This window comes from Poecilia mexicana, unplaced genomic scaffold (assembly GCF_051168715.1).
Source record: "Poecilia mexicana isolate PSO_F unplaced genomic scaffold, ASM5116871v1 scaffold_2, whole genome shotgun sequence".
NCBI lineage: Eukaryota > Metazoa > Chordata > Actinopteri > Cyprinodontiformes > Poeciliidae > Poecilia > Poecilia mexicana.
In genome coordinates this window covers 39,425,245-39,447,672 of record NW_028263371.1, presented here as the reverse complement: position 1 = coordinate 39,447,672, position 22,428 = coordinate 39,425,245, and the positions used below count along the sequence as shown (strand labels likewise).

The 22,428-nt window shown below is 39.8% G+C and overlaps 1 protein-coding gene across 1 annotated transcript in view; it reads left to right on the top strand.

Annotated features, from left to right (window-relative positions):
- Positions 1 to 22,428, top strand: part of fstl1b (follistatin-like 1b) — a 24,743-nt gene extending 2,315 nt beyond the window's left edge. The window contains exons 3-11 of the mRNA XM_015003233.2: positions 13,838 to 13,939; positions 14,058 to 14,187; positions 15,109 to 15,141; positions 15,737 to 15,867; positions 17,519 to 17,637; positions 18,810 to 18,922; positions 19,547 to 19,657; positions 19,756 to 19,850; positions 21,149 to 22,428. Coding sequence (XP_014858719.1) covers positions 13,838 to 13,939; positions 14,058 to 14,187; positions 15,109 to 15,141; positions 15,737 to 15,867; positions 17,519 to 17,637; positions 18,810 to 18,922; positions 19,547 to 19,657; positions 19,756 to 19,850; positions 21,149 to 21,190 — 876 coding nt within the window. The 3' untranslated portion in view covers positions 21,191 to 22,428. The remainder of the gene's footprint in view (positions 1 to 13,837; positions 13,940 to 14,057; positions 14,188 to 15,108; positions 15,142 to 15,736; positions 15,868 to 17,518; positions 17,638 to 18,809; positions 18,923 to 19,546; positions 19,658 to 19,755; positions 19,851 to 21,148) is intronic.

Here is a 22,428-nt window from a genome sequence, read left to right as displayed (position 1 = left end):
TCCATCCATCCATCCATCCATCCATCCATCCATCCAATCATAGTTTCCAAGATTTTTATTCATGCTGTAAAAATGATCTCATAATGTATAGAAATTCTGGGGAAACAATAAAAAGTCTTGAAGCTTGATATGAAAACCATGTAGAAATCTTGCTCGCTAAGTTCGTTTACATACTAGATATCGAAGAAATAAGACAAAGTGAGTTGCAGAGAAGATGTGACAAATATTCAGAAGATAAATTGCCTTCCAGCGTTGTGGTTCTCTCCAGACATCCAGGGCACACCAGAGGGAGGTTCAAACTATTTACAACTGCTGTCGAATGAGACATCTCCACTGAAATGATGGCGTCCCTGTGTGGGATTTCCAAAATCGGCTACAGCTCCTAGATAAACCCTCTGGTGGATTTCAGGCAGAAACTGTACAGTATGTGGTGATCCAAATGTTCTAATGTCATCAGAACTTTCACTTACATTATTGAATAACACATGATGTTGTGCAGCCATTGTTGAATTTTTTCAATGCTTTTACCACCGACTTTTGACACGTTGGTATCATAACAGGATGTCAAGGTTAAAGGACCCACCTTCATTTCCTAGACCCACAATAACATCTTACACGTACTTCACCAAAGTCATATGTTGCCATGGAATAAAAGTACCAACAGATGTTGCGGGCATCACCTCTGTAAACTTCCCGAAAGCCAGAACCTACATCTTGGTTGGCAATTCCTTTGCAGCTTAGTTCCAGCTTCCCATGAAAAAAAGTAAACAACCTATAAGACAACAGCGTTTTCCGATTCTGTTTCTTCTCACTGTAGCTTTCAATTATCGTACTTGGGTGCAAACAGTGTGGATCTTGTTACCGAACTCTTAACACGAAAATGAGTTGTGTTTTTCCAACACATTCCTCGAAGAAGTGCAAATCCACACCCTCCAGTTGGCACTCGATGGCGATACCATCGAAGCACACAGCTGTTTCAACACCTGGCTCTGTGCTGACTGTTTTGTTCAAATGCACAGTTACAGGAAGAAGGAATAATTGCCGAACATTTACCTAATTAGAGACATTTCAGATTCTTGCAGTGGCTGCTATAGTCTTATTTTGCAAATGGCAATTAGTGACTACATGCTGCAACAGCCTTGCTCGACGCCTGGCATGGTTGCCCTCCCTCCTGACCTTCCACTGCTCCTTCTGTCTCTTGCCGGCTGGGCTGCTGAATGCGGCTCTGTGTTTGTCTTTATTGGATCCATGCTTGTGTCCTGTGAGGTATGGCACGGAGGAGACGGAGCATGAAGAAGCCGGCTGTACTGAACGTAGCAAATGGGGAGGTATTAGAAAGGCATCCATTCTGCAGAGGTAATTACCTTGATAATATATGGCCTGTTGACTGCCGTGGGAATAGCTTGAGCTGACATACCAGTGTGCTGTCCGAAAGAGGTCAGCAAGTTGGAGCAAAGTCCCCTCAGAATAAAGGGGAGGGGGGGTGTTTTCAGGGTTGTTATGGGTTATAGGTGTTACATTTCCAGAATGTGAAGTAGAAAAAAAAAACAGTCTTGAATAATGGATGAAAACACAATTTTCTTTGCATTGATTGATGTTTTTATTTACTGCCATGAGCATAGGCTATTCAACTGAGGACACAACCTCTTCATTTGTTATCAAGGAGAATGGCTGTTTGCTTCTGGAGGTGAGAAATTGCTGCGTTTGAAGATAAGCTGCTCAGAATGCAGCGTGGTTGGGTGGCCAGGGTCGGGCCTCATGCAAAGCTCTCTGTATGCGTGTGCGTGCGTGTGTGTGTGTGTGTGTTTGACTGCAGGCTGGAAGAGAGATATGCATCTCATGGATAAAATGTTGATGTTTTACTAAAGCACACCGGGAGTCTGATATGTAAAGGAGGTGAGATGCAGGGAAAGGGAAAGTCATAAGAGTTTGCAGCCTCGGGGGACGTGTGCGCGCACACACTCGCGCATAAATAGAGGGAGAGAAATGTTTGGATTACTGTTTTTATGGCATGCAGTGTGATTGTGTTGGGTGGAAGGAAACTGGGGTGGAATGACACAGTGGTTAATTTTGTTATCGGCGCTCTGGAATGAAAAAAAAAAAAAAAAAAAAAAACAGATTTCAGCAGGAAGTACGCCCAATAAGGAAAGCGCACATTCTCCACTCTCCACTGCCGTCGACAAGGACAAAGAAGAATTGAAACTGACTGTTTCAGTGGTTCTAGCTCTCCAGCAGGCCTAATTGAGTTGTGGCTCCTGGTATGGGCGCCCAACATTGCTTACATGTTGATGCTTGTTCTTGCTCATTCAAGGTGGGCTAAAAATATCTGCCCAGGTGGACAGAACATGAGCATTAGAGGGACGCCGTGTCCTCTCCCTGTAACAGCCTGCTCTAATTACTGGAGCTCAACAGTCGGTCATGGATCCCGAGCAGGGATTGTGCAGGGCAGCCGGTGAGATAGCCTGATGTAAAACAGAGAGGAGACGGAGCCATTGTCAGGCAATTATCACGAGGGGGTGTGGGGGAGGAGGGGAGTGAGGTAAGGTTTGGCTGTGTGAAGAGGGAAAAAAGGTGGGTTGGCGCTTTGTGTCGTGTCCCTGCAGTATCTGTTCTCCTCTTCTTGGCTTGACTTGAAACGAGTCCTTATTTAGCTTACCAGCTGTACTGGTGTCTTATCATTATGAGCACTCTGTACTCACTGGAGCTTCGCTCAGAAATTAACACAATCACATATATGTATGCACTCAAATGACAGACCGCGTAAGAAAAAGCACAATAACTTTGCTGGAGAGATAAAAACAAGGCCAGCTGAGACACATTCAGTATATATTTATACAGGATGGTGAGCTCTAGTGTGAAGAAACTCAGCTAACATGAACAATATCACAAAAAAAAAATCTGAGGTAGAGAAGAAAAAAAAGACATTAAATCCCCCTAGCCACATTTCTTTTTCCACTTTGTGATAATGTTCTGAACCTCTTAGTAGCTATTTACAGTTACTGGGTCATTATATATTCAGTGTCTTGAAAAGGAACCAAAACTCTTGAATTTATCTTTTTTTTTTGACAACCACACACTTTACTGTTTTTAGTGGGATTTTTACATGGCGAGCCAGGCCGAAGTAGGGCAGAGTTGTGAAATGGAATGAAAGGATACATGGTTTTCACATTTTTCACACATAAAAACTATGCAGCCTTTACTTTGACACCTTTAAATATAATCCAGAAGGGACATAATTAGTCATGTGTGATTTTTAAGCTCAGTTCACATAGGCCTGTTCTGGTTTTAAAAGGAAAAGTCAGAAATGTTTGGCAAGCATTGACATTAAACCCTCTAAGTTAAACTTTTGTAGAACCACCTTCCATTGTTTTCTACCAGCTTTTCACTTCTTAACACAAAACTTTTACCCCTTTCTTTTTTACAAAATAGCTCAAGCTCAGTCAGATCAGAGGTAACATCAGTGTTCTCAATTGTATTTTAGTTTGTACTTTGACTAGACCATAGTGCCACATTAATATAAACCATTTAATTGTAGCTCTGGCTGCATGTTTAGAGTTGTGGTCCTGCCCCAAGTCGTTAGTAGAGGCTTTCTTCTTTGATCACGCTGTTCGGAGCTGCCATCCATCTTCCCTCAACCTCTGACCAGTTATTCCGTTCCTGCTGCAGAAGTGCAGCCCCAAAGCATGATGCTGCCACCACCATAATCACGGTTTGGAAGGTATATTCAAGATTATGTTCAGTTTTTAATCGCTGTCACACAATGGTTTTGCTTGTTGGACAAAATCTTCGGTGTAGTCTTCTCTATTTAACTTCATTTAATAATCAGTAAATAGAGTCTTCTCTATTTAACTTCATTTAATAATCAGTAAATAGAGTCTTCTCAAGGCAGTTTATTGGACTTTATTCTGGGATATCCCAGTAAAAAGGATATCCCAGAATATTGATACAAATGCACTTCATATTTTTTTTTTCTTTGTTTCTACAAATTAAGTGTTACATTGTGTTAGTCTACCACGTTAAACCACATCGTCTCCCTCTTTAAATTTCATTCACACACGCAAAGTCTTATATCAAACATAATACTGATATATTTATAAATATGAATTCTAAAATAACTACCATTTTATTTTAAATTTTAGTCTTCAAAGGACTTTAATGTGAAAACGTTTCCATTAAAGTCCAAGTAGCCTGCGGCAAACAACAATAACACACAGGCTTACTTCACATGCGCACTCCAATGTGTTCTGCTCCACAATCCACCAAAGAGTGAGGGTCTCCTCTACCTTCCTGCTTCTTGCTTTTTCCTGATGCTGCCAATATTAAACTTTAAACTTGCTGAAAAACATAACAGTCAAAGGAAGCGGTAAACTCTGGCCACAAAAAGCATGAGCTGCTTTTGTGTTGGGATTATCTGTGGCCGTGCTCAAGATGTTCTTCTTTTGTGTTTTTATGTATTATTAATGTTAAAGTTACTGCCATCAAAGCACTAAGATAATGGTTGTAGTAGTGGTATGTGAAAAAATTCTGTATCTTTTTCAAAAAGTGTGTAAGATTTGAGCTGTCTTAGACCTTTTATGTAATGACAGCGCACCATGTTAGTAATAGTCAAAGTTTCTTTTAACCACTCTTCTGTAGAACAATGCTGAGGAGCTGCAGGGAGGTGTTAATTTTTCATTTGCTCAGGCTTGTGCTTTGTGTGTTATCTGCCAACAATGCTGACTGCAAGTATTTTTCTTTTCACACTAAAATGACAGGCATTTTAATTACTTTAGTTTCTGTGTACACAGGACAAAGTAGAATCCCTTCCCCCTGTCCTTATTTAACAAAGCAGCACTGATAGGTTGTGTGGCTACTGTGGCGTTCTGAACAGATGCTTTGGGGCGTGATGTTTGTGGGATTAGGCCGAACTCTCAGGGATGCTTGAGACGCCATCAAACTGGGTTCTGGAGAGTTTGGAGGGTCAGCTGATTGTGTGTTTTGAGTCACTCCTGAACAAAGTTTGACCTGTGTCCTGCTCCGGAGAGGGGGATCGGAGTATCTACAAACTAAAAACATTGACACAATCACTGCGGCATCAGGGTGCGATTTGATAAACATACAACAAAAATAATTTCAAAATAAGGGCATGTTTCCAAAGCAGAGACATTTTATTGAAAAATACATTTCTGATGATTACTTAATTTTTTTAAATAGTCTGGAGGCAGATTTGAAATTGAATAATAAATATATTTGCACTACCTACTCGTGAGACATTGAGACATTTCATTCAGTTTGAGAGAGCAAAACAACAGATAACAGGATGGCTTTCATTAAACTTAAGAGCCTATAACTTAAGAACAAATAATGATAGTTATTTGTTGTGAATTTTCAGTCTTCTGTAAATCTCAGAGTTAATGGTAAGGTGCTTCTTCAGGGATCTGCAACTTTCGTCCTCGAGTGGCACTGCCCTGAAACTTTTGGATGGATCTCTGATCTAACACACCTTGAATCAAATGAATGTTTAATGACCAAGACCTTGAAAAATTTACTGACTACTAAGGAGGTATCTCAGCCTTTTGATTCAGGTGTGTGGGATCCATCCAAAGGTTGCAGGACAGTTGCACTCAAGAGGTCGCTGACCTCAAACCTACATTGTAGGTCAAGGATATACTTATATATTTTCGTAACGCTAGCTGTACTACTAAAGCTAGTACTAGTTTAAGATAAATGTTTCGTTTAATCATTTGTTTTAAAAACACTGAACCCTGTTTTACTTTGGAAGTCTGTATTTCCTGGTTTAAAAACTGGATTTTGGAAACTGGCAATAAACTGCTGTGTATATTAGAGCCGGTGAATGTGTGGCATGATTCATCCTCGCAGGCCAACACAACTTTTAAATCCACCCTGCAGCCTGTAAGCCGGGTCTTTTCCCATTACAGACATGTTCTAGCCATTAGCCCCTCATATTGGCCTCAGAGAGGAGGGTAGACAGTCTGTTCATTCCTTGGGTTGCAGTCTGAGCCTAAGCCCTCCCTTCCCATAACCCTCACTTCACCTTCCTTGTAGCGTAAAAAAAGGCTCTGACCAGAGCAGAAGTCCATTGAGGTTGCAGGGGGACAAAGTAGAGACAGAAACAGTTGGTCGGCTGGTGAAAGAGAGAGAGATGTAGGTTTTTTGGGTGAAATACAGCATATATGGAAAGAAGGGACAGCTGACGAACAGGAGGGTGAACAGGGCTGGGGGTAGGGCTCTTTCTTATGTCCTGGTGACGTTTTAACTGCTTGCAGATGTAGCTCACCCCAGACTGTGACTTATTTCCCGTTTTGTTTAGCCTGTCTTTGTTTCCAGTTTTACCACGTTATGGCTCTTTCTCTCAATTCTTGTTTCAGTTTCTGACTTTTTCTTTCTAGGTTCAGTCACCAGGTTTCGACTCTGAAAAAAAAAAAAAAGGCAGAGACTTGGGTGGGTGTAAAATAACAGACTGCAGACTGAGGTGACATCATCCTGTCCGTTGGTGCATTCCTTTCACACCGAAGAAAGAACCGAGAAGACCGAAGGAGTATAAATCGGTCATCCTTTTGTTTCTGTCGGCTCAATCTCAAACCTAGCGCACCCAGGAGAGAAAGGCAGAGATCCCCCGCTGAGATCACGCAATGCCCTCAAGTCTTTGACCTCATTAATTCAAGGACATACCCTGTATTTTCCGCTGTAAACTGCCAGTCAGTTGTCGTTTAATCCAACAAACGCTCACCAGGAGTTTGAGCCCGTGGGAAGCGTGCCAGTGGATTCTGTCATTTTGGGGTTTGATTAAAGATTTTTACTGTACGTCGGTTCTCAAGTGGCTCCCTGGTACAGAAAAAGTGAGTCGAGTGCAGATAAAGTTGATTAGATTCAGGTCCTGAGCGTTTGGGAGGGTGGGGATGTAAATTATTGAGCCACATCTCTCCGTAATAACTACTAACTAGAGCGGATGATAATCTTGTCATGTTTCTCCCATGTGTGATGGATTAGGCCACAACTCGCATAAATTCCTTAAAGGAGAAAACTGGAATGTAGTTCAGAGGGTGTGAAGTAATTTTTTTTTTCTGGCTGTGCTCTATTTCACTTCTGGTAAATTCTGCTTCAGGAGAAGTGAGAAGGAGGTCTTAATGCATCTTTTGCGTTGCTCAGGCTTAACCCTAAAATGTCCCGTTCTCCGTTAGCGTGAGCAAACGTCTCCTAAAGCTGTCGAGCGTTGGATTGTTTAGAGCTGAAGGGGAATAACGGGAAATGTTGGAGAGGGGGAGAGAGGAGGCACTTCCTCAGCATCTGACCCAGATTCGGAGGAGTTTTTGGATCAAGACGAACGGTTTTGGACATCAGTTGAGGCAAAACATTGCTCAGGAATGCGACCCCCACCCAATGTTCTCATTCTCCCAACTCCTGCCTGAGTTAATCTCTTTTTTCATTTTATTTGTCTCTTTTTTCCACTTCAGTTTTTTTTTTAAACATGGTTAAAAACATGGTTTAAAAAATAAAAGTATACATTCATGGTTTTCATGTATTTAGGTTTTTAGTATGTGTGTGTTTTTTTTTGCAGACATAAAGTTTTAGTTTCGTCTTTGTTTATTGAATTATGACTCAGTGGAATATGAAGGCTGTGGTTTTTGACACTTGAGCCTACATACTGATAGTGTAAGAATTTGATTAAAACCGGGTCATTTATGCGCTGCCACCCAGCAGAGGGTTCACTTTCTTTTTAAATTGACTGTATATAATCTTTAAAATTATTCAAGCCTCTTGTAGAAGTAAATATAATTTTATGCTAACTTATCATTTTATATCACATTCTGTTTTCACTTGTCTAGTTCTGATCTCCTCTAGGGCAATTTCAGAGTTTAAAAACAACAATGACTAAGCCAAGCAAGCTCTCACGTCCCGGTAGATATTTTTTTTATCTGAGTCATCTCACCATGTTTCAGTAAAGCAGAATATAGAAAATTACTTTACATGTGCAAAGTGAATAAAGTGAATATAGAATATTTATTTTGGATGTGCAAAGTGTTTTTTCTGGCAGATATGACCCCATGACAAAAAGTTCTCTCTTTTTTTTTATTTTTAAGAAAAAGGGTTGGGCATGAAAAACATCCAAAACCACAAAATTTTAAAAAGCGATAGCTTGAAATAACAGGCACAACGTGAAAAACTGGAGTTCTGTGTGGGTGAGTGGGTTGTATGCTGGTCATTTTTGCCATTTTCTCCACTTCATTATTTTGGTCTTTTCATACCTGATCTCCTGGGGTATGAAAGAGAGTCAACTCTGCTGGATGTTTCCATAATACACTGCATAACTTTGTGTCACCTTGAGATGTTTCAAACCCAGTCTGACGACTGATTGAATTTGAAGTAATTTTCTCTAATCTTCTTATAGTCCACTGCTTTAAAACGGACTGTGTAGCACCAGAACATATGTCCTTCCAGCAGGAGGATAATTAGAGCTATTTGGTTTGCATGGTCAGAGTCTGTCATGTTTCATAGTCAGCTGACCCAACAAGTGTCAGAACTACACTTAAGGAATGCTCAACAGATTGAGATCTGGGTTTTGACTGGACCACTCAAATCCATAGAAAAGTTCTAATAATTTGATTGCATTATTTGCTGCATGTTTAATGTTGCCTGTTGATTACATTATATTTATATTATATTTAGCTCCATCCAACTTGCCATTAACTCTGTCCCCTTCTGAAGAATATCTCCACAGCATGATGATGCCACCACCATGTTTTATCACACAAATGCAGTTTTCAGGGCTATTTTTCTGCCACACACAGAGCAATTTCAATGCATTTCTGAGTATTCCTGAGTAAAGGGACTGAATTAAAATGTTTGCCACACTTTTTAGATAAAAAAAACACATATCATTTTGGTTTATTTTCCAAAAGGACACACCACTCTCAGATGGTCTATCATGCAATATCAAAATAAAATCAAGGGCAAGTTAGTGTTTTAATAGTTAAATTGATATGGATGCTTTACTAAACTGTGCACAAAAGCAACAAGCTGAATTTTTGTTGCAGTGTCTTTTGTTAAATTACAGCAAGCTGCTGGCAAAGCCAAAAGAAAACTGTTTAAGTTGATTAAATGAGTCTCTCCATTATCAACGTAAAAGCTTCTCTCAGCATTTAATGAGCTTATTTTATCATTATCATTATCATGTTTGCTGGAGCTGCCGGATGCTTACAGTCACAAGATCAATGTTGTCTGTGCTAATGATAGGCAGGGTGCATTGTGGGGCTGAATTCGTGACATCTGTAGAGTCACTTCCTCAGGACAGAAACATTGATCGGCTGCCTTCAGACACACATGGATGCACAGAACATGCGCCAACCTGGACTGTAACTCTGTCTCGTGTATACGTGTCTAAAAATATTAGAATACACGAAAGGCTTTCTCACCACATTTGTTTATCCTCATATGTTTCACTGTCTCCATCTTCATCAGCAGAGCAGGATATTTTGCTCAAGCCTTCCTAAGCTTCATATATGGGCAGAACTGAAATTGATATTCCCATCACAGCTTCCATTTCTTTCTCTTTTTTTTTTCCAGCTCACTTATTCTCCTCCCTTGTCTCATTTCTAAGCTCTCTTGGGGAGTTTCACTGGGTATAAAAATAAAAAGAAACTTTTTTATATTTTAATCTACTTAGAGCCTTTAAATAGTTTCTTGCTGCTTACGCTAAAAAGTGGCAGAACTGAGAAAAATCAGCAATGCACTTTATGTGTGCAGTCAGTAATTAGCACAAGGGGGTTTTGCTTTATGAAGGACTTGTTTTATTGTTTTTATGATCCACTGAGCAACAGTCTTTATGATTAACATTAAATGGGAGGAGAGCACGATTTACTGAGTGAAGTAGCAGAGTCCCTGTAGTTAAAACTGTCTGCCTCTGTGCTTTCTTTGCAGGGTCTGCTCTGCTGATGATTGAGCTAATACTAATGCTTTCAAGAATATCTTACAAAATAATGTTTATGGAAGATCTTTGTCACATTTGCACTAATAGATTCTCCCCTGCATTCTTCATTTATTAATCTTTTTTTTTAAGTATTTGCCTCTGTACAACTGGGTAGGAGAAGATTGAAGGCTCCAATGTCTGTAGGTGAAGTAGGAAGGTGTCAATGATTTTTATTTCCCACTCAGTGAAACCACGCACCTCTCTGCAAGCACTCTGATTAATTTAATACCGATATTGTAAAAACTAAGAAAGATAAACCTTTAGAGACATCTACTTTGGAAAAATTGAAACATTAAGATTGAAATATTTAACATCCCAGTTTGAGTTGCTGAAGAAAAAGCCTAAAATTCAGATTACCATTTCCAGAGGGTTGTCTGGTGAGACTGGGAGTAGTAAAGAGAGAGCAGAGATTTTCTGAAGGCAATTTTTGACAAAGTATGAGATTCTCATAGGATACCATTAAATAAAACTGTTTCATTGTAGCAGAGTGTTTATTCAGAAGTTTAAAAAAAAAATTTCAAATTAGAAAAATTATTTTTATTTTACACAGAAAAGCGCCAAATGTCCCTACTTGTGCTAAAATCTATGCTAATTTATACAGCTAGGATAAATGTACCTGCATCATTTGTTATTGTTAGGGTGAAACATAGCCTTGATGAAAAATATAAACACCCATAAATTTTACTTGTTTTCAAGAGCTTATGTTCACCTGTTTGTCTTTCTGCTCCTTAAAAAGTAACACTAGTACAGCAAACTGCTATTAGCTGGGAGTTTAGTTGGTGCCAACATTCATGCAGCTCGCAGCTTTGCCGACTGTAATTTGCTCAAAGGTCGTCCAAAGTGCATCTTTGAACAGCCACTTATTTGCTTTACATTTTTTTGTTGTTTTTATTTTAAAGTATAGCATAGTTTGAAAATTGGACGTGCCTGATATAAACCGAAGCACGACTGTGCGTGGTGTCATACATTTGGACGTGATGATTCTCCACACCACGTGTTGTTATTTTAAGAGGAAAGCGTCTTTTTAAATAGCATTTGTGATTCTGGTGCAAAAATCAGCCGTCATTGTGTTGCAACCAGTTTCATCATGCAGTATTGCTGTCACTCGGGGATGATCTATAGCAGAAGAAGGCTGGTAATGGATGTTTTTGTTGTTTTTTTATTTAATCCATCTGCCAGCATCACAGTCATAATTTCAGGGTTAAAATAAATTCTAACTAGTTATTTTTCAGCTTTATTAATATCTTGAGATAATTCTATTGTTACACAGCTACCAAGACAAACTTGGAGTTTCATTTGCTCAGGAAATTCTGAGGCATTGGTAAAATTAAAGTATTAGCAGTGAAGTGTGATTGCTATAAAACGAGCTTGATATGTGACAGTAATACAGTGAGCAATAAGGAACGATGTGCCTGCAATATGGTCGTGGTTTTTTTGTTGAAATAAATATATGATCTAAAAAAAAAAATCCTAACGTCTTAGGAATTATTCCGGGTCTAAAATAAGTTTTTCTAATCTAAAACTAAAAGATGAACTTGTTCAAGGTTCATGTTTTGGTTTCTTGAGGTATAATCAGAATAAAACAACCTTTATGTATTTTTATCTTGATTTAAGAAAATAAGAAAACTAACAAATTCAGCACATAGTAAGACTAACATCTTGTTGCTAGATAATTTTATTAAAAGTATTTTTTGTGACTATAGCTTTTGTGTGTACAGCTTTATTTTTAATGCCTATATTATAATCACTAAACTCGCTTATGAAAAAAATCATATTTACACATAAATAATGTTTTTATTCCTGCTTAAGGATCAGTGTCTCCCAAAGTACTCCCTAGGTCAGTAGGGCGTCACAGGGAGGAACAAACACAAGACCAACAGGCATTCACACAGTTGACCTAACATGATTTTTGAACTGTGGGAGGAAGTTGGAGTACCACTGAGGAAACCCATGCAGGCACAGGGAGAACATGCAAACTGCAGAAAGGCCAGTCAGGATTTAAACCCAGGGCCTTCTTGATAAACACCATGTTTACTGTACGACAGATGTTTAGGAGTATGTCAGTGTTCACAGGGTTTAATATCACCATTCAAATACACCCTCAAAACTAAGACTGTCATGAATCCAGTAGTGGACATAAAGAACTCCATGTCCTTGTTCTTGTATGCACAGTGAAATCTAAACAGGCAAGATTTGTGACCACCTTTCCTTGTCTAGAGAATGTCGGATTGCAGTCGTTTTTGTTCTTTGTCGTCTAGAGACTTGTGTCAGCCATAAACTCCAACGTTTTTGCTGTGACCACACTTTGCCGTCACATCGACAGGGCCGCCTGACGGTCTGCTCTGTAAAATCTCCCCAGCAAGAGACCTCACATGTTCTCACTATGGCAACAACCCACTTGAATAATCAAAAGCCTCCATGTTCATTAGCTAAATGTCAGGGATCTTCTGCTCAGAGAGGAACGGGCCGACAGACACACATCTACGTTTGTAGCAGCTTCATCCGAGGAGCTCCTCCATTATTCATGACCTGTGAGTGTTTCCACAGGTTTCAACAGGCCTCCGGCCCATCTGTGTCGAACAAACTCAATAGTTCAATATGCTTTAGGGCCTCGCAAATCGCTTTGAAGATTTTCCATGACCTCATCTTATGAGTGCAAGTTTGTGTGTGCGAACTACACAAGGAAATGGGCAAATCCTCTCACCAGTTTTAAGGTACAGGGTGATGCTTGCGTGTCAAACCCTCTCCAGCCTCTGAATCCATCCGTCTACATTCGTTGTTAGAGCGTTTTGCTCTGAGACAACAATCTACTCTTTTTTTTTTCAGTCCTACATACCAAACTAGGCTGTCATAAATTCTCAGTCATGGAAACTTGGGATCCAGCTCACGTGTCGTCGGAGCATCAAGTTTTCTGCTTCGTTCGTTCAGGAAACAGCCGCTTAGGGAGGAGAAGTGGGGAAACGGGGGGGGGGGGGGGGAATGGGAGTGGAGTCTAGAGACAAACAGAGCAGAAAGGATTTCACAGGGTATGGGAGAAGGAAAACACAGCTCAGACTCCAGATGTGGAAACACCCTGCATAAACACACACTCACACACGCAGACGCACACAAACAAGTAAGCTTAAATACGCCCACAAACATACAAAGACGCACTGAGAAGGAGGTAGCGGGGGTCAACAACCAGTTCTGGAGGCTCCGCATGGCGTCTTGTGATTGGCTGGTCTGCAGCAGAGGTGACCTCATTTCTTTAGCCTGCTGGCAATGTTCAGAAACAAAGACTTTAAACAACAAATGAAAGGAATAAACATGAGAAAATGAGAGCAACTTCATGCAAGTGAAAACCCCAGGGCACACGAGTGAATGCGTTTCATCCAAGTGATCTCTGTTGTTCTAATCCTTTTGTGTTTTAGTATTATTTTCACGAAAACAGAACGGTTTTACAGTGCCTGGCAGAGATAATCACACCCCTAGAACTTTGTACACTTTGTCTTCTTACAAGCACAAACTTCACTGCATTTTATCAGGAATTTAATGCAACAGACCATCACAAAGTAGAGAACATCTATACAATGAAAGGATTTTTAAAATACTGTATACTGTACTACTTTAGCGAGGCATCCTATGTGTAGGATTGCTCTATTCTGGACTTCTTAAAGGTTGTTTAATCTCAGAGAGCCTGTAAAGCAAAGTGAAAACACTCTCTCACTCCAAACAAGACACTGTGTTTTATTCCCCAAATGCAAAATGTGCTCGTTAATCTTGTTTGAATGCCCTCTGCACGTCGCGTCTTCCTACAAACGCAACAGCACCACCCAGTGCACGAATGCAGAACGCATTTCTCAAGTGTCCGCTCCGTGTTTCTCATTGCAGGAGCTGCAGAGCAAGGGCAAAGTTTGTGCCAATGTGTTCTGCGGGGCCGGCAGAGAGTGCGCAGTCAACGAAAAGGGGGAACCCAGCTGCCTCTGCATTGAGGTAAACGCCGCCTCACGGCTTGAGTCAATCGTCCATGTGCAAGCACAGTCGAAATACAAACCTCATCTTTTTTAATTTTGCTTAGTTTTTATTTATATCTTCATTTCTCACTTTGCAGAGCTGCAAGCCCCATAAGAGGTCAGTGTGTGGCAGCAATGGTAAGACCTACAGGAATCACTGCGAGCTCCACAGAGATGCTTGTCTGAGCGGCCTGAAGATCCAAGTGGCTCATGATGGACATTGTCGGGGTAAAGAACAGCGCAAAGCAGATTAGTTGTTTTCTCATTAAATCTCTACAAGTGGATCCCTGCAGCTATGAATAACACATTCAGAGTTGCTTCTGTTGAAAGGAATCAGTATTTATGAGTGTCTGCCTCTAATATTTATCAGACTTTTAAAATAGAGTTTCAGGATTTGACCTTCTGGTCTCTAATCAATTTCCGATATTTTAATTGTTTCATTTGTAGTTCAAATGTTTTCCTAAGCTCACCTAATTTCTGTGTTAAAGCTTAAAAAATATATCTAAAAACAATTAAAGCTGACACATATTTTTGTGTAATGAGAAAAGAAACACTCTTTAATGTCGATGCTTTCTCCAAATAAGTCAGTGTGACAGCAGCAAAAAAAAAAAAAAAAAAAAAGTCCACTTATTTACAAGTACAACTCTGTACCTAATATATGATGCTACACATATTTGTTAGATAATAGTCAGGGTGGCAAGAGACTCTTCAGCAGACTTTGAATATGGTGCAGGTGCAGATAATTGTTGCACATGGTTATTGAGGTGAGCAGCATGTGTGACCTCTGAACTGGCTGGTATCCTTCGCCCTGATAATGTGGGGTGAATGAGTTCGTGGTGAAACATAAACCGCTACCACACAGTGCTGCACTGGATCACGCCTTAACTCTACTATTAATACATTAAACAGCAGCATCTTATCTTGAGTGAACCTTTCGCTTCTCACACGACTGCGTCATTGTTTTACTGCCGGCCTGAACCTTGACCGGAGCCAGACGATTCAAAGTAGGTTCCCAAGATCATTATGTCACTCAGGAGGCCAATTAACCTTAATGGTTCATTGTTCATTGTTCAGCTGCAACAAAGTTCATCTCCATCAATGTTGCTTTACGTTTTGTGGTTTATTTCTGTTTTTTTTCCCAATCTTTAGAAAAGAAAACAGACCAAGCAGCTGCCAGCCCAGGTGAGTTGGTGTTTGTGTGCATCCAGAACACTGCATACTTATTGGCTTCCCTGGTAAAAACATAAAAAAAGCAAAAAACACTGCAATGCCCATAAAAAATATTTACCCCCTTGTTTTACCGTTCTTATTGCTTTTACAATACAATCATAATTAACAAAATTTGCCTTTTTTGATTAAAAAAGGAAGAAAAAAAACTTTTATTGTCCAAGTAAAAACTGATTTCTATAAAATAATGAATATAAAATAAAAATACTTAACATAAAATAAGAGCATATTCATCCTCAAAACAATTGTGTGTGATTATGCTACTGTAGTGTAATATAAAATTTATTAATTTGAAGGCTTTTTACTTCAAAAGATTTTCTTCAAAAATCAGGAATATTTCTTTGTAGCCATGTGATTTACATTTCTACACACAGTATTTCACAGAAGGTCTTTATTTTAGTTTGACCTCGTATGTAAAATGCAATTCCTTTAGTTTAAAGTTTAATGGAGTGGGACAGAAGTCAACTGGGAAAATGCTTTCAAGATAGCATTTATTATTCACATGGATTATTAAACCTTTTGACCTTTGGAAATGCTTCCTCTGCTGCAGTGGTGTGCTACGCTGCTGACCGCAATGAGCTGAGGGGTCGCGTCATCCAGTGGCTGCAGACCGAAGTCGTCCCTGACGGCTGGTTTGCCAAGGGATCCAACTTCTCTGAAATCCTCCTCAAATACTTCAAGGTGGGCTTTTTTTTGTGCACATCACTGGTCTTGCTCTGTTTGTTCAAGCGTCTCTCATACCCAGCCGTAATGTTTGCCTTTCTCCAACCTCCCGGATTGCGATTGCCGTCTCAGACTGGATATAATTATTTTTGCTACAGACCTTTCAAACGTGAGCACTGGTTATAATTCAGTGTAATGAGGACGTCTGTTCTGCAGAGGAGGTCTCACCCCCCCTACTCCTCCCGCCTCTTAATTGACTGACTTAAATTACATTGAAGCTTAATAGCAGATGGCTCCTGGAAAAAACAAAAAGGATTTACTCTCTTATCTGGATTGGGTAAATCTTTTTAAAATTTGGTTGCTTTAATTGTGTTAACGGTGGCTGACTAGTGAAAAATGAGTCCCAGTGCCATTTTTGTAAAATTTTGAATTGAATTAAAACCTGATATTTACATCAATAGTCTAATTAGATACACATCTATTGTGATCTGACATTAAACTTTCAAAACTTACACTTTTTTTGTTTTATCTGTCGTTTGGTTTACAGACATTAATTCTATTTGCTAAAAAGCAGAAAAATGATTGAAAGACTTTAAGTGACTTCAATTCATCATTTTCCATACATCTTCCTTGTATTTGGTACAATTGAATTTAAATTGTTTGACTTGGGTAGATGTCTTTGATATCCTTCTGTCACTGGAGTTTCCTCATGATGCTACCTGTTTTGTGAAGTGCACCAGTCCCTCCTGCAGCAAACACTCCTAAAACAAGATTCTTCCATCTCTGTGCTTCACTGTTTGTTTGGGATTCAAAGGCTAGCAAACTTCCCACTTTTTCCTTCAAATGTAAAAATGGTCACCGTTTCATCTGCACCAGACAGTCTCCCGAACTGAAGAACTTGACCCTGAGTGCATTTGCAAAATGTAATCTGACTTTGTACGTTGCTTTTGGAGTAAAGCCTTATTTATTACTGAGGAGCTTTTCAACCCATGTCAATGCGTGACTTGTTTCACTGTGCCTTTTCTTTTTATCCAAGTATTGATGCTGATGTTTCTTAACGAAATAATGTCATCTCTGCCTCACAGAACCTTTGATGGAACTTATGCTAATCTATCAGAGGCTTCCAAAGCCATGATCATCATCTGGGCTTTTCCGAATTGTTTAAAGGCGTAGTAATCTTTGTTTATGTAAATTAGTTACTTTCGAAATTTAATTAATAGAAATGGTTTTAGTAACACTCACTAACCTAAACAGGAAAAGGTTAGTCGTATTTCATTTGGGACAGTAAGAAACGACAGCGTATGAAAATACCAGATTTTAGATGTTTATGTTCTGGTTATGTTGCCCTGCAGAAACAGGAAAGCAAAACCTTCTCTGTTGGCTGACAATGTCTTGGTGCAAAGATCACGTTTTATTCAAGTAATTGGTATTATTCAGAAAAAGCCTCAACCCACTCATCTTTAAGAAAATGAAAAGAGGCATGCTTTTACATAAGGCACCTGCTTTCAGGGGCTACATGCTCACTTCAAATCAGAATTACAGCACGAGTGCCTGAAAATGTTCAGAAATGGACACAAAGCGGCTCATCCCAGGTTGCTCCGGGCCACATGTAGCTCTTGATTGTCCCTTTCATCTGTTACATTCATTACATTCATCCGTGTTTCTGCAGTCGTACGACAATGGCGATTCTCAGCTTGACTCCTCCGAGCTGCTCAAATTCATCCAGCACAACGAGTCGGTTGGAGAGCTGCAGTCCTACGCAGACCAGGAGAGCAACAAGCTGCTCAGGTCAGTGGGCGTTTGTTGATTCGCACGCTTACATAAGTCTGTACGGTGAGGTCGGGTTGGCAGAAACAACACTTCTTTTTTCCAGGTGTTGCCAAATATCCGCTCTCGTAGTGGTACTCTGAGCTAGATTGTGTTTGCCGTGGTGCTAGTTTGAGAAAGCTTGATGAAACCTGTCAGAACCGGAGCGAACAGCACAGAAGGCCACATGTAGTCACTTACTGAGGCGTCAGCATCTGTACGCTGCACAATAAAAGCCTTCTCATCTAAAGTGCCTTGCAGCATGATGTACTCCTCTTAAGCTGTTTCACATTTTGTCTTATTACTACAAACTGCTCTGGGTTTGATTGATTAGGTTGCATAACAATAACATTGGCTGCAAAACACAGACAGTGCAAGGCTGAGAAGCACAGCTGCAGAAAGCTTCTTTAAGTCATGAACTGGAAACTGCTGGAGCAACTGTGTTAGTGAGAAACAAAGGGAAGATAAATAAAGCAAACAAGAGTAACCTTCCAGCAGGAGTAAAACTCTAAACATGAAGGCAAACCCACAAAGAATGATTTAGAGAACATTCATGTCGGGATGGTCCAGACCTAAATGCAGGATTAGCTGAGAATCTGCAGCACAGCTTAAAAATATGCTTATAGAAACTCTTCAGTCATTGTGCCTGATTTGTTTTTTTTTTGTTTTTTTTGGAAAATCGATTTAGAAACAAACCTCAAATGATCTGTATGTAATTACAACAAAATGTGTTTATACAAAGTGTTGATTCAGTTAAAGAAGCAGACGACTGTTTTAAGAGTAAATTATGCACAGATTGCTGGTTTATTAACAACGTGATTTCTTCTGGTCGTTTGTTTCACTGTATTTTATCTGGGCTTTTCAGAGTAAAGGAGTCTGAATATTAACACCCACTAAACCTATCAGATTTCTTAATTGTTTAAAAAAATAAAATCATAGACAAGTTTCTATCATTTCACAACTCTGTACTTGTTGCTGATCCATCACATAAATCCCAATAAAACATAAACATTTGTGGTGGTAATATAATAACACTTTTGCTAAATACTATAATTACATTTTCACATTTCTTATTTTCCCAGGGCTCTGTTGTTATGCGTCTGTGAGAGCTAATATTATGTTAATATTTGCGTGCTTGTTTGTTTCTCATACAGGAGCCTTTGCATCGACGCCCTCATTGAGCTCTCTGATGAGAACGCTGACTGGAAGCTGAACTTTGATGAGTTCCTCAACTGTCTGAAGCCTGGTTTCAACCCACCAGAGAAGAGTGAGCTAAAAGAGATTCTTTAAAAAAAAAACAACAAAAACCATAAAGCTACACTGAATCCCCGAAGATTCCAAAAATAACTCTGAAAATGAGCCCTCCAGTGCGTGTTTTCTTTTCCTCAAGAATCTGGAATGCCGTCTGCTCGGTCAGTCATCTGGTGCGGATGTATGTGGGATAAAGTTCACAGGAAGCGGAGGCATTACTCAGTCAGCATGGAGGGAGCACTGATCCCTGTGGCTACTTCAGATTCAAGGGCAAACGCACGCAAACATATTTTGGCTCGCTGACAAGCATTTTAAAACTCCGGCTTCTGCTCACGCTCACACTGATGAAAGGAGTTCTGTAGGTTTTTGGATCCGCTTTTGCTTTATATCCTGTGATAATCATGTCACTAAACTTTATGGCCTGCATATTTAGCCACCAAATCTGCTGACCACTCATGACTAAGCTAAAATTTGATTCTGCAGCAAGGTTGCGAGATGACACGGCATCCTAAAACGCTGACAAGTCGTGTTTGTCGAAGCTGATATCTGTAATGCCTTTTTTTTTTTTTTGCTATCCCTCTGCAGCCGTTCACAATCTGTACTCGTGGCTCATCGCTCCGTGCATTTTTTTTTTTTGCAGAATGCGCCCTGGAGGACGAGACATTCGAGGACGGGGCAGAGACCCAGGTTGAATGCAACCGCTGCGTCTGCGCGTGCGGCAACTGGGTCTGCACCGCGATGACCTGCGGCGGTAATGATCTGATTTGCTGCTAAGAATCGTTGGAGCGATTCAAGGTATCCGCTTTACCTAACACATGCCTCTTGACCTTTTCTGTTTTATCTGTCCAGACAAACAGGCGGCAGTGGGTGAGTCAGCAGATGCTGAAGCAGAAATGACGGAGGAGGAGTGGAACCTCCGCGTGGCTGAGCTCAACAAACACCAGGTTTGTATCTCCAATGTGGAAATCGCTCTTTGACTGATAACGTATATGAGTCAGATGAGCGACAATGTTTATCAAAATTGCAAGTCGTCTCTGGAACAAAATGATCTCCATTACTTGGGTTTTTTTTTTTTTTCTTTTTTTTCACCCAATGTTGTTTTGACTGTCCTTCAAAAACGAGCTGCTCACAGAACCAGACTAAAAGTGTGCAAATATGCCTTCTGTGAACTCTGAACTTGGTGTGTGTCTGGACAAAGAACATAGGAATCCAAACCCTCCGCTGGCACAAAATAGATGAAGTGACCCTGACACACTGGTGAGGCGGTGAATTTCACTATCAGTAGCTTTATCACCACAGGTATATCAAGATAAATCAAACACTTGGGGGGAAAAAAAGCGATGCTACCTCAATTAGAGCAATAAAACTGGGTCATATATATGAAACAGATAACAGACAGCAGATAAAAATCATCCTTAGCCTTTCTTTTTCTCCTGTGGCCTTCTGATGTTTTGCGTAACAATCTATGCTAAACTACACTTAACTAATTCCATGTTAATGTTATTCAGCTGGGTTGGTGGTGTGTGTGCTTACTTGCATGTGTAAATCATCTTCTGATTCTCAAAAGGTGCCTCCGGCGATCTGACTGGAGGCATTTGCTGAGTCAGCTGGGTCGTGTGCTCTGTACCCTACAGAGGAACGATTTGCAAGGCCACAGCAAGCAGATGTCACTCTGAGGGAATCATTTCTGACAGAGGGACTCACCTTTCAAACATAATCGTGTTTCCAAAAAAGTTGTAGAGCAGTGGTAAATGAATGCCGTAGAGCCCTGACAGAGGCAGGTTTTGTCTTTGTGTGACCTTCTTTTCTTCTTTTTTTTTACTGATTCCAATGAAAAATTGTTCTGTTTTATGATTTCAAGTTTTAACAGTTGGACTAAATTTACTAAGTAGCACACGTTACCTTTTGTCTATGTAGATGTCAAAGAAAGTTTGATATTGCAAATCGCTCATGTCTTCTCCAAACTAGAGTTGTGTGATTGACCACATTAGTTGCTCCAAAAACCTACAGAACCCCTTTCAATCAAAAGGGACTGTAAACGGTTTCAAATGGGACACAATTAAGTGTCCCAATGAGCCCATTATTCTACCTAAAAATGTAGCCCCGATTTATTATGGCATCCCTGCCCGTGATGAATGGATAAAAACTGCATTATGAGAGAATAAATTGAATCTTTCTTCACAGATCTACTCACCTCAATTTTTGTTTTTGTCTCTCTTGTTATTTTTGTCTTTAAACGCAGGAAACGGTTGAGAAGATGAAGGCCAGCACAAAAGAGGTCTGAGTGAGGACACTAAAAAAAAAAAGAAGAGGATGCGTGCCATCGCCCTTCTTTAATACTTGACTTCCCTCGCGAACAAGTTTTATCTAACTGACATTTTTTATGTTTCCCCGATATGTTAATTATTCTACATTTTTGCGGTGTTTAAGTGTTTGCTGTGTCTGTTTGTTTCAAGGGCATTCTGAATGGAAACAGATCGCCTTTTGCTCAATGCTGTTACGTTCAACTGTATTACTGCGCCCCAACACTAGTCCCAGGGCTTTTTTTTTTCTTTTACTACTATCTTTATATATTTTTTACATTTACTACAAAAGAAAGAAGTAGCAGCTGTTTTAGGGATTTATATGTTTGTGCTATTGAAGGTGGTAAAGGTAGGAACTTAAACTTGTTGAAATGAGGGCACCTGGTTTAAGGGTTTTTAAGAAGGTAAAAGCTACTTGCTACTTTGTTGCCGTAGACAGTGGCCACCGCTACAACCATTGCACTTCTTTCTTTCCTCCGATCTTCCCTTAGTTTACTAAAAAGCAGAAGTACTGTATGTGTAACTTTATGCTTTCATTATAGTTTTTCAGCAAAAAAAAAAAAAAAAAAAGTTTGTTTCTGTGTGCAATGTGTTATTGGCTTGTGTTGAAACCCACCCTGTATTACCATGTGATTTTTTTATTATTTTTTATTATTATTATTTTTTTGTTGCTTGAACATTTTTTTTATTTTGCGACGAGCTGCACCTCAAGGAGACCTGATCTGAGTGTTACATGGTGAGAACTGAAACCAAAGCCGTGAAGAAGTGTTTTGATGAATGATGTACAAAGTTATCCAGGTAAAACGTTACTCTGGACCCAGCAACAACACTATACCTGTGCTTTCAAAATCACTAACAGAAGGACTAGCCTCAGCTGAAGTAGCATAGACGTACTAGTTATCTGGGTGCAAATAAACTGTGTGAGTGCGTGAGTGTGTGTTGTGACCTTGGAGTAGTTGGTTTTATTTTATGTGTTCATTTGTATCTAAATTGAGGTGTCGACCAATACACACGAGTGCCTTAGACCTGCAAACAGCATCAGCCTCTAAAAAGAATGAGAGTGGGTGCTGCTTAAGTTTAGCAGTAAACCACTGCTTTGTAACTCTGTCTGATAGACGATTGTGTGAATGTTGCATTATTAGGTGTGATATACATCTTTCTATTCCACAAAAAATGCAGACTGTAAGGAATGTATGCCAATAAAGCCCTTACACCACAA